The sequence below is a fragment of the Sapajus apella genome, unplaced genomic scaffold, assembly GCF_009761245.1.
Source record: "Sapajus apella isolate SASKATOON/1434 unplaced genomic scaffold, GSC_monkey_1.0 scaffold71, whole genome shotgun sequence".
Classification (NCBI taxonomy): domain Eukaryota; kingdom Metazoa; phylum Chordata; class Mammalia; order Primates; family Cebidae; genus Sapajus; species Sapajus apella.
The window spans coordinates 1,628,036-1,643,469 of NW_022437011.1; the positions used below are offsets into that span (position 1 = coordinate 1,628,036).

General features: G+C 50.2%; 2 protein-coding genes across 4 annotated transcripts in view; one reads left to right on the top strand and one right to left on the bottom strand.

The window, feature by feature from the left end:
• The window catches only part of CSF1R (colony stimulating factor 1 receptor), a 33,396-nt gene extending 28,231 nt beyond the window's left edge, over window positions 1–5,165 (top strand). Inside the window, exons 15-21 of one of the 2 annotated variants that reach the window (XM_032250243.1) lie at window positions 1,212–1,297; window positions 1,415–1,512; window positions 2,430–2,552; window positions 2,641–2,752; window positions 3,430–3,529; window positions 4,319–4,427; window positions 4,525–4,910. In XM_032250243.1, coding sequence (XP_032106134.1) covers window positions 1,212–1,297; window positions 1,415–1,512; window positions 2,430–2,552; window positions 2,641–2,752; window positions 3,430–3,529; window positions 4,319–4,427; window positions 4,525–4,650 — 754 coding nt within the window. In that variant the 3' untranslated portion in view covers window positions 4,651–4,910. Of the gene's footprint in view, window positions 1–1,211; window positions 1,298–1,414; window positions 1,513–2,429; window positions 2,553–2,640; window positions 2,753–3,429; window positions 3,530–4,318; window positions 4,428–4,524 lie in introns of both variants that reach the window. The other variant, XM_032250242.1, reaches the window with a different exon arrangement.
• Window positions 5,166–5,600: 435 nt separating this feature from the next.
• Window positions 5,601–15,434, bottom strand: part of HMGXB3 (HMG-box containing 3) — a 54,211-nt gene continuing 44,377 nt past the window's right edge. The window contains exons 16-20 of one of the 2 annotated variants that reach the window (XM_032250240.1): window positions 12,793–13,012; window positions 10,995–11,128; window positions 10,059–10,175; window positions 8,266–8,475; window positions 5,601–6,998 (exon numbers count right to left, since the gene is read on the bottom strand). In XM_032250240.1, the coding sequence (XP_032106131.1) occupies window positions 6,531–6,998; window positions 8,266–8,475; window positions 10,059–10,175; window positions 10,995–11,128; window positions 12,793–13,012 (1,149 nt within the window). In that variant the 3' untranslated portion in view covers window positions 5,601–6,530. The remainder of the gene's footprint in view (window positions 6,999–8,265; window positions 8,476–10,058; window positions 10,176–10,994; window positions 11,129–12,792; window positions 13,013–15,434) is intronic. The other variant, XM_032250241.1, reaches the window with a different exon arrangement.

The window sequence follows — 15,434 nt, forward strand, 5'->3', positions numbered from 1 at the left end:
GGTGTACACTGTGCCCTCATCCTAGACACTGTCAGCTGCCACGCCTGGGGAGGCAAAAGGGAAGGAGCCCATCTCTTCACCCAGGGTCCTAAAAAATGGGGCCTCCTTCCCCCATTTTTCGCTTCCTCTTCTGATTTCCTGATACTTCTATGAGGGTGGCACACAGTAGACCTTTGAAGATCAATCAAAATGAGCATCAAAAGAAGTTATTAGCTTCCCTCTTCAAATACACAGATGGAGAAAGTATTCCCAGAGTGGGTAATTTTGAGGGCACATGGTCTGTGAACCAACTCTGCCAAAATGATCCCAGGCTACGTTAATAGAAGTATAGTTTCTAAAACAAGGGAGGGGAAGGTCTTGCTGTGGTCAGATCATAAATACAGCATTGGCTTCTCTTTCTGGGAACACTAGAGTATGGACGTTGTCAAGGTGCACATCTGTAGCACAGAGGGGATGCAAGGGAGAGAGATGCTATCTGGTTGGAATGTGAGGGGCAGTAGTGGCGGTTCAGTCTCCAGCAGTGCTTCTCAAACTCCACCCCAAGTGTGCTCTCATACGTATCTCTTGAGGACTGCTGGAAATGCACCACCTCAGGCCCACCCACCCAGGCCTGCTGCTTGAAAATCTGCATTGCAGATTCCGGGGTGATTTACCTACACATGAATTAGAGTTTACACAGCACTGCTCCAGACCAGTGGGCCTCAGCTTAGGGGGCACTTTGGGATCACCTGGGGAGATTTAAATCTGTGAATGACTGTTTTGCCCCTAGAGTTTCTACACTATTAGTAATTACCCTGGTCCTAAAAGGTCCCGAAGTGATTTTAATGTGAAGCCAGGGGTGAGAGGCACTGTGTCTAGAGAAGAGAGGACTCAGAAGGGGCCCTCAAATATGCTCCAGTGCTAGAGGACTCCAACTTCTCTGTGGCCCTTGAGGGTAGAGCAACGGTCAGGAGGAAAATCTCAGGGGCAGATTGGCATTAGGAAGAGTGAAGAACTTTCTCACAGGCAGAGCTGCCCAAAACCACAAGTTGTAAGCTCCCAGACTGGGGACAGCCAAGCAGAAACCAATGCTCGCTCGGATGGAGTGTGGCAGGAGGGCTTTTTATCTGAAAGGGACATTCCTCTCACCATGGGGTGGTGGGAGGCCAAGGCCTGAGCTGAGCAGTGCAATGATGGGGGCTGACCCCCACCCCCAACCCTCTCCTATGTAGGGACAGTGGCTTCTCCAGCCAGGGTGTGGACACCTCTATGGAGATGAGGCCCGTCTCCGCTTCTTCAAATGACTCCTCTGAGCAAGGTAAGGAGGTCCCAGGGCCAGGCCCCATTTGCTTGATAACAAGGAAAAAAGGGAAGGGCTGCTAGGACAAAGGGTGGGAGTGTGGCAGGGCTGCCCTTACACCGCTTTCCACCCCAGACCTGGACAAGGGGGATGAACGGCTTCTGGAGCTCCGGGACCTGCTTCATTTCTCCAGCCAAGTGGCCCAGGGTATGGCCTTCCTTGCTTCCAAGAATGTGAGTAGGAACCTGACCCTGACCCTGGCTCGTGGCCACCCAGGTCTCTGTTCCCGGGAGGCTGCGTGAGTAAGGATGGGGAGGCTGTGAAGGGGTAGGGAGGAGACAGAGGGCAACAGAGTCATTTGGGTGGCAGCTGCAAGGCTGAGTGGGAGAAAGCTGCGCCCGAGGCTGGGCACCTGTGCCCCCAGTGTGCAGACGAGGAAGGGTACCAGGCTTTATTCATTTGCTTTTACTAAATGGTGCAAAAGAAACCACAGTTCTCTCTTCTCATAGAGCACATGGTCTGGCGAGGATGATAATGGGAGCTTCCTCATAGAATTTTGAGGATGTCAGATGATGTATAAAGTACGCTCAGCCTAGGAAGAAGTGCCCAGGGAATGGGAGTTCTTGCCGTCTTCCTTAGAACAGATTTGGGAGTCAATGGTTGATTGCTGGCTCTGCCATCTGCTCTGTGACTTCAAGCAACTATTTAAATTCTCTGTGCCTCAGTTTCTACACCTATAAAAATGAGTGTTAATGACTGTTTGAAAGGAAAAAAGGATTCAATGTGTGCAGAGTTTAGGGAAGGGCCTGGCAGGGAGCAGGTGCTATGATCAGATGTAACGGCAGGGTTCAGAGACTGCTCTCTGCTCAGGGGCCTGAGTGGACTACTCAGCGGACAAAGGGCAAGAAGGGCCATGACAGCTCAGGGTATCGGGTGTTTCTAGGCATTAAATGGTCAGACCACACTCCATGTTCTCAGATCCTGGGCCTTGGTCGAAGGCATAGACGCGGGTTTGTGATAAAGGACCAAAATTGATGTCCACTCCCTCAACGGGGACTTCAAAGCCGTCTGGGGCCCTCCCTGACATCTTCCTCAACTCAGGCTCAGGTAGGAAAGGACCCAAGACTAACCCTGTGGTGCTTTTCCTCAGTGCATCCACCGGGATGTGGCAGCGCGAAATGTGCTGCTGACCAATGGTCATGTGGCCAAGATTGGGGACTTTGGGCTGGCCAGGGACATCATGAATGACTCCAACTACATTGTCAAGGGCAACGTAAGTGCTGGGAGGGTGTGAGGGCTTGGGCCAGGCTAGGGAGGGGGTAAGAGTCAGGGCCTGAAATAACTGGGGACTGTCATCCCAGGCCCGCCTGCCTGTGAAGTGGATGGCCCCGGAGAGCATCTTTAACTGTGTCTACACAGTTCAGAGTGACGTCTGGTCCTATGGCATCCTCCTCTGGGAGATCTTCTCACTTGGTGAGCCACTTGGCCCACTCCAGGCAGAGCCTGGAGCTGGCTCCTCTGGTTGTCCCACTGGTGGACAAAGATGCTTGGTGCCCAGGACACAGTGAGGGGTGGTGAGAGTGCAGAAATGGGCAAGGGCTCTCAAAACCCAGCATCACGGCTCCTGCGGGGCTGGGCCAACCCCTGCCCTTGACAGGCACTCCTTTCCGGCTGTTTCCTCATTTGTCTCTGCTCGGGCAGTTGCTGCTCTTACCCTCCCCTTGTCTGAAGTCCACAGACCCCTGAAAATGCAGCTCTCTACTACTAGGCTCTAGTAGAAAGAACTCCCATTTCCTGAGGACTAGGCACAGGGACTTGTACTCAGTCCACAAATGTACTGCTCCAACACACTCATAACTTACCTGCCTGTCCCCACTTTCATGATACGCAACTGAAGCTTTGGTCTGATCCCAAAGCCTGCACTAGAATTCTTGTTTGGTGTGGTAAGGCCTGGCTGGAGGCTCACACCTTCCTAAAGCCTAAGCCTGCCGCACAGTGGCTGGCACACAGGAAGCACTGGCTAAGAGCAGCTGCTGTTGCAGTGTCGTCAGGTGGAACCCTTCACACCCAGTCACTAAGATGTGCGTGGGTGTGCAGGAAGGGGGAGAAGGCAGTGAGCACGGCCTCTTACCTGACCTTGGCCTTTGCAGGGCTGAATCCCTACCCAGGCATCCAGGTGAACAGCAAGTTCTATAAAATGGTGAAGGATGGATACCAAATGGCTCAGCCTACATTTGCCCCAAAGGATATGTAAGCAAAGGGATCCCCGGGAGGGAAAAGGACAGCCCAGGCTTCGCTGGAAGGGGATGGAAGGCCATGTGGTCCTGGTCTTTCCCTGTCCCAAAGGTTCTAGGGTCAGGCTTTCTCTCTCCCGCAGTGGACACTACAAGCCCCTTTTGAGTTTAAGGTATGGGGGATGTTCTCAGAGAAGTAGCTCTTCACTAGGGCTGGTCCTAAATGACCACTTTTTGAGACAGTGTTTTGCTCTGTAGCCCAGGCTAGAGCGCAGTGGTACATGCGATCAATCATAGCTTACTGCAGCTTCAAGCTTCAGGGCTCAAGCAATCCTTTGGCCTCAGCCTCCCAAGCAGCTGGAACTATAGGTGTGCACCACCAAGCCCAGCTATTTTTAAAAAAGTTTTCAATAGAGATAGGATATCACTATGTTGTCCAGGCTGGTCTTGAACTGCTGGACTCGAGCAGTCCTTCTGCATTGGCCTCCCAAAGTGCTGGGGTTACAGGCGTGAGCCACTGCACCTGTCCCTAAACTCAGGCTTTTAACAGATTGTTATTACAGTGACCCTGAGGATACCAAAATGGCCTCATCTGTCAAAATGAGGGTGATGAGAGCACCCTTCTGCAAGGGTTACTGTGAGGATTAAATGATAAAGCGTGCCAAGGACTCAGCACAAGTTTTATACTAAACTCATTTTTGACTAGGTCTGGGGACCTCTGCTGAGTAGGTCTCTCTAGGGGTGTGTATTAATAACCCCCGGACCCTAGGGAGCGGCACATGGGCATCCTCTGTCCTATCTCTAGATACAGCATCATGCAGGCCTGCTGGGCCTTAGAGCCCACCCACAGACCCACCTTCCAGCAGATATGCTCCCTCCTTCAGGAGCAGAGCCAAGAGGACGGGAGAGAGCCGGTGAGTGGGGCAAGGCTCAGGGTCGGTGGCCGGTAAAGCAGGTTGGGCTGAGCCTGATGGATCCAGACAGACAGTCTCTGGTCTCTCCCACCCCCAGGACTATACCAATCTGCCGGGCAGCAGCAGTGAGCCGGAGGAGAGCTCTAGTGAGCAGCTGGCCCACTTCGAGCAAGGGGATATTGCCCAGCCCTTGCTGCCGCCCAACAGCTATCAGTCCTACTGAGGAGGCGATGACAGGGAGCACCATTCTCCTCTCCTCCAAGCTTCAACTCCTCCATAGACGGGACAACATGGGGAGAACATACAAACTCTGCCTTCAGTCATTTCACTCAACAGCTCGGCCCATCTCTCAAACTTGGGAAGGTGAAGGATCCAGGGGAGATCAGAGAATCCCACTCCCTGAGCATGGGCCATCACTGCCAGTCAGGGGCTGGGGGCTGAGCCCTCACCCCGCTTCCCCTACTGTTCTCATGGTGTTGGCCTTGTGTTTGCTATGCCAACGGAAAGACCTCCAGCCCGCTCTTAACATCCTCACTTCCAAGAACCCCCTCTCCTAATCCCCTCATCTTAACAGAATGGACTGACTTTATGCCTGTGAAGTGCCTGGGAGCTACACTGATAGGCTCCTTGAACGAGACAGACTGGCAGAGAAGCGAGATCTCCCTCTCAGAGAGGAGCAGCAAGAGCGGCAGGCGTTCACACACCCCACTCAGCTCAGGCCCCTTGCAGCAGGGTGGCTGCTAGGAGGTCACAGGACCTCCTAGTCTCTGCCCTATGAGCCTTTACTCCACAGCCCCACCACCCCCAGCCCCGATCTGGTACTGCTGTAATGAGCCAAGTGGCAGCTAAAAGTTGGGGGTGTTCAGCCCAGTCCCGTCATGCTGGGCTGGAAGGCAGGGGACCTTGGCATGTGGCTGGCCACACCAAGCAGGAAGCACAAAGTCCCCCAAGCTGACTCATCCTCACTAACAGACACGCCGCGGGATGTCCTTGTCAACATTAAACTAACAGCATTACTGCAGCCAGCCTCTGGTTCTTTGTGCCACACAAGTGCTTGCACATGCCCTGGGACTTCTATCCCTCCTTCCCATGAAGTGATAAGCTCACATCTCTGCGGCTTGACCACACTGTGCCCCATACAATGTACATGGAATTGACTCCTGCTTCACCAAAACCAGATAATTTAATAAACTTTATTCTTGTTGGGGGAAGAGGGAGGGGAAAAAAGCCACCTACTCCACTCCTCTCAATAAATTAACACATGGCCAATTCCCAGGCCCTAAGCAAACCTTGGGCACTTGAGCCAGTCCTGCTGTTTACTTATGGCCCAGTCTGCTTCCCCTTCATAGAAGGGAGTTTTTCTACTGCTGCCAGGTTATGTCATGACCATAGACCACATCCCCTCTTGTGGAGAGGGTCCCAGGCCCAGACAGGATGTTGGGTGCAGCAGCAGTGGCCAGGGAAAGGAGGGAGGGGATGCTCTTCCTCAAAGCTTAGGGCAGAGAGGACAGTCCTGGAAGAGAGCTGTGGCTGTTTCTCCATCCTCAGCTTCCCCTAGATGTGGGTACAGGAAGAGCAGGAGAGAAATGCATCCCTCCTTCAGGGAGAATCAAGAGCCCAAAGGGACCCCTAGAGCTAACGAGGCCATACGGGCCCCTAGTCAAAGGCAACAGGCTATGCAATTCATGAAGCTGTGGGGGCTGAAACCAGGGCTCCTCAGCGGTGGGAGACACCTTCTCACCTAGTACTAGTGTTCATGCCTTAGCCCACCCAGGACCTCCACCCTAACCCACAGCAGGCCCCAGGGAGGCCACCAGCCTTTCCCTCAGCCTCCCTTCCCTCCATTAAACATACCATGTCCCCCAAGTGCTCTCTCAGGACCAGAAGAGGTTTCTTGGCACCGCTCCTGACCCCTGGAGGGTTGAGAACCGAGGACCCTAGGCCCCGCCATGCTCAGGGAATGGAAGCTCTTTGGTCAGTCCCAGCAGTCAGAGGCCCTTCCTGACAGAAGACCACTTCTGCAGGTCCCCTGGATAGCTCTGCCTCAGGCAAGGGCCTTACTATGGCTTGAGAGATGGTGTAGTCCCTGTACAACAGCCTGGCTTATTCTGCCACTGTGGCCGCCTCCTCTTCCTCACCCTCCTCCTCTGTCTCTGTCTTGATCTGAGCAACCCCAAGACGGTAGAGGGTGTCACGAATGACCACCTCACCAGGCTGGCAGCTCTGTACAATGTCATGAATCTGACGATTGACAATCTCGCGGCTGGTGAGGAAGTCCATGAGGCGGTTGTAGAGGTAATAGTGAGTGGCATTGTCGAAGGCAATGGGCCGCTGGCGGACACTGTTTGGTTTGCTGTCCATAATGGAGGCCAGGATGGTTGTGTAGGGTGCCAATTCAGGGCACAGGGCCAAGGAGTGGTGCCCAGTACTGGGGTCATCAGAACTGGGCTGTGTGCCTGCATGGACAATACGCCGTGTGGCAGTCTTGGTGACTGGGTGCTGGATAGAGTGCTCAGTTTCTGTCATGTCCACAGTATAATGCTGGTCCAAGAGCTCTGGGCAGGACACACTCTAGAAGAGAAATGAGAATGCATTATGACAAGAAGGAATGACTAAGGTAGAACCCATGTGGTAATGCGAACACTGTAGGCTCAGCCAGCCCTGTTTGAATCTTAACATCAGCATGTACTGTGTCTCCTGGGTCAGCCCTCACCCCGCAGTGCCTCCATTTCCTCACATGAGAACAGGGACAGTAACAGTGGCCACCTCCCAGAGCAGATGTTGGATTACTTGAGCTATTATTGTTCCCAGTCCATTCAGGCCAGGGGCTGCAGGGGAGCAGAAAGGTCAGGCTCTGACGGAAAGTAAGACTCCTTTCTGGGGTCCCCGGTATACTCATGGAGCCAGTGAGCCCCAGGGAGTAATGACAATGACTCCTCCAAGGCAAAGCCAGAGGCCTTCACTTCCCATAATGCATCCTGGCTGGGGCACTCGACCCTTCTGATTCTTCCCTTCTTCCTAATTTTCAGTTCTAGTATCTATTCCAGCAAAGGCCAAAGGCTGGCCTGCTGGCTTTGGAGGGTACATGACTATGAGAAATACTGTCTGGTGCAATATACCAAGACACAGAGACAAGGGCTCTGCCACTGATCTGCTATGTGACTTGAAAAAGACTATTTCCCCCTCTGGGCCTTAGTTTTTCCCTTTTAATAAAAGGAGAGGGTTGGATAAGATCAGTGTTTTCTAAACCAGTGTGTCTTCAGATCACAACAGGCATGCCATGTGGGGTATTCATGGTCAACTAAATGTAAGACACGGTGAATTAAATGTACTCCAGGGCTGGCTGGGGCCTTTAATATGTCAGTGTGCACAATGACTCTCAAAGGTGGCAACTTTCTAGGCTTCTCTGGAAGGCAACCTCTTTTAACACAAGGTACCTATGTTTGGGATATCCTGGGCACACTAAGTGACATGCTGTGGCCTCAAACAGAGGGCTTGGTCTGTAAAAACTTACAGAGTAGGCTGGGCATGGTGGCTCACGCCCGTAATCCCAGCAGTTTGGGAGCCTGAAGCACGTGGATTGCTTGAGCCCAGGAGTTTAAGACCAGCCTGGGCATGATGACAAAACCCCATCTCTACTAAAACACAAAAATTAGCAGGGCGTGGTGGCGCGTGCCTATAATCCCAGCTACTCGAGAGGCTGAGGCACAAGAATTGCTTGAACCTGGGAGGCGGAGGTTGCAGTGAGCCGAGATTGCACCACTGCACTCCAGCCTGGGCGACGGAGCAAGACATGTAGGCCTGGGGAGACATGGCAGTTCCTCAGGAGGCGACTCACCACAGGTGGCTCTGTGGGGCTAGAGAAACAGCCCTGGTTCCTCCCCCACATTTGGTTGGTCAGCTCTGGGTAGCAGAGGTCAGCACACAGGGCCACTGAGGTGGCCAGATCTACCACATAGACGGGTGGCCAGTGGCGGGAAGAGGCAAGCAGGTCCACATGGTCACGGGCACTCTCACCCCGCACAAGATACTTGGAACCGCAGACCACCTGGGAGAAGAAGAGTGTGGGGGGTGGTGGGGGGGTGGCACAGGGTTAATTAGGAAGCCGGTCTGCAGACAGACTGTGTACAGTTCTCACTCACCCCAGGAAGATGAGTAATCGGCTTCATGGGTGAAGCCATGGCCATCCTGCTCCCTTCCTACTTCTGTCCTTAAATGAAGTCACCAGCTCATCCTTGCTCTTCTTAGAGACAGCTGGGAGAATCCTGTCCTCAACTTAGGCACCTCAGAACATCTTTCAAAACCTTACTCTCTCCACATCATCTACCAGTTCACCACACTAGCTAAATAGCAGCAGCAGCAGCAGCTAAGAGCTGGTTAAGAATGGAGATGCCTGGGCCCCAGGCCAAACCTAAGAAACTAAGGTCTCTGGGGTGGAGTCTAAGCATCTATATTTTGAGCAAGCTCCCCACCAGACCCCAGTGGGCTTGTTGCTCAGATGGGAACCTACAATGTAGTCTAGTAAACACCTCTACTGGCAGGGCCGTCCAAGCACCATTCCACAGCTCTGGGTATATCCACGTGGCTGTCACCTCCAAGTGATGTCACTCCCATCACAGCCCCCAAGATCTACAACTATCCCTGTGCTGTCGGCCGCTTCTCATGAGATGATCCCCGGTTGCGTGAACACAATCCCCCGAGCAAGCTCTGATCTGCCCAGGGTAGAAGCATGAGTATCTCTTTCAGACACAGCTCGTTAACACAGTTCCTCGTTAGCTAGGAACTGGATTCTCTTTTTACAGTTAGGGCCCCTGCTAGCTCAAGTGCTTCGGTGAACTGAAGGCTCTGCTAAGCCACATCTCTCCTGTTCAGTACCTGTTAAGTGGGGTTTCTGTCCCAGTATCTTCCTGGGCCCACTCTGTCATCTAGCACATAACCTGTCCCGGTGCTAACCCAGTGCCACTTTGTCCACACCCTTCCACAGGTTTCCCATTCAAAGTCATCTAAAAGGTCCCTCATCACTCAGAATAAAATACAAACTGTTACTCTGGCCTAGAGAGCTCTACATGATCTGACCCCTGGAGGGCCCTCCAACCCCCGTCCTCTCAGCTCACTCTGTTTTCCCACTCATGGCCACTCTGTTTTCCCACTCATGGCCTTGGTGGTCCCTCAGCTGTGACACTCCTTCCCTGGCTTACCACTGGGCTCCTCCCTATCCTGCAGGTCTTAAGTCTTCTCTGCCACCACAGACAGCAGGTTCCTCTGTTACTTTTTATCTTAGGCCCTTATCTAATTTCTTCAGAGCTACTGCCACAAGCTGTGGTGACTTTATTTCCCTACTAAAATACACAGTCAACCAGGGAGGAATGACATCTTTGCCATTCTTTATACCAGCTGGCCCTTATATCCTCAAGAGCTGATGCCCAGGATGTGGCGGGGTGCTTAAAAAATACTGACAAAAGACCCAGCCTCCCTCCCTAGCCCTCGGGGTAGCATCTGACTTCTGGGCAGCTATGCCAGAGGTTGCCTGGTGACCTAAGTCCAGACCCCAAAACTGAGCTGGATCAGCCTCTGTGTGGGAAGTTCAACATTAGCAAATTTACTGCAAGCTCCTCCTTGTTATTTTCTTACCTGATGGGGGCACACCTTGTAGATTTTACCACCTGTGAAGTGAGGTGGGGGCTGTATAGCTCTAGCTCCATTCTGTACAGATTCGTAGAGGGCCAATAAGGAGAAGCAGAGCTGGTCCTGGAGTAGAAGGACAAGATTACAAACGTAAGAGTGATTGCTAAGGGACCGTGCCTGGTGCTCAGCATCACACACTCACCCAACACTCAAAGCAAAAGAATAAACTGCCCAGGCCAGAGTGGGCCTTGCAGCCTCATAAGCCCTCATACCCTTCTCTAGGTACAGATAAGCAATCAGAGGCTTTGAAAGGATTAGGTCGCAGACAAAGCCAGCCAGACTAATCAAGCTGTCAGAGTCTGGGGCCTGAGTCCTTTCACTTTTTACAGAGCAAAGAAATCATCAAAGGGGAGATTTGAACATTTGAATCTGATCTTAAAGAAAGCATAACATTTTCAACAGCACAGAAATATAAAAAGGAAAGTAAACAAGGTATGAATAAAACAGGCACATACACAGTCTAGGTATGTAACTAAGCATTTTCTAAGAGCTTGCATAGGTAATAATCAGACACTGTGTAAAGTGCATTCCTTACAACAAACCTACAAGGTTAGTATTTTGGTTATTTCCATTTTACAAACAAGGAAAATGAAGCTCAAAATATAAAGCAGCTTATCCAAGGTCACACACAGTAAGGAGGAGAGGCCAGGATTCCTGACCCCAGAGCCTAGGCTCACTGTCTTCAACAGGAGGAACTGCTAGAGGCCAGGCCCCACATGCATGTCACCATCTAGCTGTTGACCATCTCCCAGGCATCCCTGATTGCCAGCACCTTTTGTCCAAGGCAGATGCCGTCACAGGTATTCATATCCCTGCTCTGAAAAGTGGTCCAATCAGCTTACTCCAGAAGCCCCAATATCCACCACTGCCCTTGACACTCACCTTGGAGTCTTCTGCCTGAAAGGGTATGCCACACTGCCTTAGCAGGTGCTGCAGCTTCTCTTCACTGTAGGACCCAATCTCATCAAGCTTGCAGGTGCCCTCCTGGAGCAGCCTCACCAAGGCACTGCCACTGCCTGCAAGAGACAACAGTGCTGGTAGGAGGGTGCTGCTGCCAGCCACCAGAGGCCACAGCTAGGCCCACAAAACAGCAAACAGTGGAAGCCAGCTCTGTTCCAAGCCCTCCCCCAGTGCTGGCAGAGGTGGGACTCCAGGCAGGTCCATGCTTTCTGCAGATATTTGAAGTCTCTAAGAACTGGCTTTCTGCCCTGGAACATCTGAGCAGAATACCCTGCAAACAGCCGCTGAAAAAAACCCTAAAATAAGTCAGCTTTTAATCCAGTCTTCTAAGGTTTTTCAGAACCAAGACCTCAGATGCTTATCATAACTGCAGCAGTAAGAAGACAGCAGCAGCTCTCATTTTAAAAGTGCTCTCTACATAACGTTCCTGAACCTGGCTAAAGCAAGAGAACTATGTGGGGGCCTTTAAAAAATAATGCCTGGGGGCTGGGTGCAGGGGCTCACATCTATAATCCCAGCACTTTAGGAGGCCAAGGCAGGTGGATCACCTGAGGTGAGGAGTTCAAGACTAGCCTGATCAATATGGTGAAACTCTGTCTCTACTAAAAATACAAAAAAATTATCCAGGTCTGGTAGTGTGTGCCTGTAGTCCCAGCAACTTGGGAAGCTAAGACAAGAGAATTGGGAATTGCTTGAACCAGGAAGGTGGGGTTGCAGTGAGCCCAGATTGCACCACTACGCTCCAGCCTATGCAACAAAGTGGGACCCAGTCTCAAAAAAAAAAGAAAGAAAAAGATGCCTGGGTCTTAAAGTATTAATAGTGAATATGAGGTGAGACCTCAATATCTAATATTATGAAGAACTGTTTGAGAACCAGTGGATTATAACACATTAAGTGCTTATGTTGTCAATTAAGTGGGTCATATTCAAAAATTTGAAAATGAAATAAGAATATAAAGTGTATTGCGCTTGGTAAGAAAAAATACTGTTTTGGGAATGTCTTTTCAGTTGTGGATATACATACTTGCATATGTACGAATATCATTTTGCGTCACGACGAAAAATGTATTCCTTACTGTGAGTCACAGTTTAAAAAAAAAGAAGAAGGCTATCACTCTAACTGCATTAAGTCACTTAATCTTCAGTGACCTACGAAGTGGGTAGCTATTATCACACCCTCTTTGTAAATGAAGCAACAATAGCTTAGGGCAATGAAGGGGCCTGACAGAGGGTCACACAGCTACTAAGTGGCATAGCTGGGGATCAAACTCAAGTTGTTAGAAACCCATCTATCCTCTTAACTGCTAGTCCAGGGTTTCTCAATGTATAATCCATAAAACTGGCTGCAAACCATCTGGGAGGTCTGTTTTGAAGGCAGACTCCTTGGCCTGCCCCTGCACTTTCTCAATGAAAACTTTTGGGGATGGAGCCTTACCAGCATTTTTTACAGGCATTCCCCTGCTCAGTGCCATGTATCCCAGAAGGCTGACAGTGAGCTGTGTGCCCCTGCTATTTAATATGGCTGACAGCTCTTCAAAACTCTTCACCACAACTTTAAAATCTAGGAGATTTTGACAAGGGCTGTCATTATCCTTCTGGAAGGAGTCCTACAGCTGGGCCTGGCTCTCTCTCTGCCACTGTGCTATCTTGCCATGGACAATATCCCACATTCTTGACTGAGCCCTTTTTTGGACCCCAGTCAGCCACCAGGTGGCCTTACCAGGTACTGGCTGCACATCCAGGTTTTTGTCTTTCTCAGTGTTGACGACCACAGCTCCTCTCATGAGTGGTGGGAAGAAGGGGGCAATAACAGAGGCATCAAATTTGGTGATAGGGATGCTGGCAGGAAATGCCACCTGCTCAATCACCTCTGTCTCCATCGTGGCCCAAAAGTCCTCCATATTTACCTCATTAGAGCCCAGGAATTCAGGCCAGGTGAACTAGAAGGTCAGGATAAAGAAGGCCAAACTGTAGGAGTCACAGAACATCAGCAACACAACAGGCTACCCCATCATTATACATACAGGGAAACCAAGGCTCAGTGAAGGGAAGTCTGACAGCCAGGCACTGCCAAGGAAACTTGAATTTGACAGCTCTGTACCCACCTGCCTTTTGGTCATATTTCTTTCTCCCACACCACAGTACTCTCCCAGGCATGAACAATCCCCAAGTCCCTTCTCTTTCTATATCTTTATTCATGTCATTTTCCCTGTCTTACAAAGAAAGGGGAGGTACCATATCAATGCCTGTTATGTGCCAGACACTTTGTAATGAACTACTAAAAAACAAGTCTGGGGATGGCTGAGGTGAGTATTAAGAGCACTCGACTAAGCAACAGAACAATCATGTCAACACAGGTCTAGTTCCAAAGCCCAAACCCTTACTCCTGATACCAGGCTGGCAAGAATGAGCAGAACTGGATTGAGTAAAATTCCAACCATTTTCCAAGGCCCTGTGGATCGCCGACCTCCACCCACACATCGTCAGCACACAGTTATCTCCTCTACCCAATGAAGCATTTACTCATCTATTACAGACATCTATTAATAGCACCTGTGCTACTCAATTTTTCTTCTTGCAATGCCCTCTTATATGGTTCTCAAAACGTGACCGGGATCCCACTACCCCAATCAGAATTGTATAGGTTACTTACTAGGAATGTAAAATCCTTGGCCATATATTGAGCTTTATGAACTAAACTCCTAATTTTGCATTTTAAAAAGTTTCCTTAGAGGAACGGTTCTCAAAAGGTGGTCCCTGGACAAGTAGCAAGAGCATCACCTGAAAACTTGCTAGAAATGCAAATTCTTGGCCCCACGCCGTAACTCCTGAGTCAGAAACCCTGTGGGTGGGACCCAGCAAGCCTTCCACTTTAAAAAGTTGTAAGAACCACTGCCCCATGTAGTCCTTAGGCCCGCTGAAGTCCAAGAACCACTGCTCCCCATAAAGACTCCTCCCCTGCCCTTATTCCTCTTTGTGCGCCACCTCACAGGGTGCTTAGTGCATGCTCTGTGTAAACAGCACACCTAGGGGAATGAGGCCAGCTGAGTCCATCTTCTGCACAAGGAGCAAGGGAACAGGAGATGCCAACTGAGTACACAAACTAACCACAGGGTCCTCCTTTATATAACCCCGAGAGACGGGCTAACAAGTCTCTTGATGGATAACAGCATATTTAAGTTTTGTTCCGTAACTTCCTGTTTCAGTTCACAGACTTCAGGATACCCTCTCCCCACACATACCACACTACTCTCCACACACAAAACAAAGTACCTCTATGAAAGAAGTACCTGGTACCACTGAAGACAAGAGACAACAAGCTGGGAGTGAAGGGAATGCTACTCCATTCTGGGACAGAGGAGCCTTGAATGGGACATGACAGGTGCCAGGCAGGACTGGGAGATGGCACTTCTGAAGGGAGGTGGGCGTATCGATTCTTAGAAACCATAAACGTGCATGGCCAGATATGATCAGAAAATGGCCAGATATGATCAGAAAAACCAGAACTCAGAGTCCTCGGAGGTACTGGTGAGAATGGCAGTGCTTAGGGTGCAGACTCCACAGTCAGTGGCTGGGAAAGAGCAAGGTCAATCTCAGCCCCACCCCTCTGTGGCTGGGTGAGCTTGGGCAACACCCTTGGACTCCAGGGCCTATGTCTATAAAAACCTCATAAGGCTGTGGGAAGAATTAGGTCATACAGTAAAGCACTTAGCACAGATTAAGAACCTGGCATAGTAATAGAATGCTTAATAAATCTTAGCTGCATTACTATTGTTACTACTAGGCAAGCAGTTTTGAATCAATCTGGAAACAGCCTCTTGATAACACACACAAAATGGTTGGTTGGTTTTTTTAGGTGGAAAGAAAAAGACAGAACCATGCATTCAACCCTTAGTATGTTTAGTGGTCCTTCCAAAATACACCAAAGCTGTTCTTAGAGGTTCTGCACCTGCCTGAGCAGTGGGCAAATGAGATGCAAGTCCAGTACCTGAAGGTCACCCCATGTCCCAGGCTCTTGTTTGCTATGGTAGAGTTCAGAGATGGAAACCTCGCATTCCAATGCAACTACTATCATACTCAAGGGGCAGTCCCTGCCTACGAGTGTAGATCAGACCTCACGGCATGATCACAGGGAAAAGTAATCTATGGGACTGCTTTTTTTAAAACCCTATAGAAGGTTAAGGAGCATTTCCAACTATTTTGTTTGCTAAGAGTTTTATCATAAATATGGGTGTAGAATCACACTGGAAAACCTTTTTTTTTTTTTTTTTTTTTTTTTTTACATTTAATGAAATTATATGGGGTTTCTCCTTTAATCTGTAAAGTAGTGAGTTACATTAACATATTTTCTAATGTTGAAAC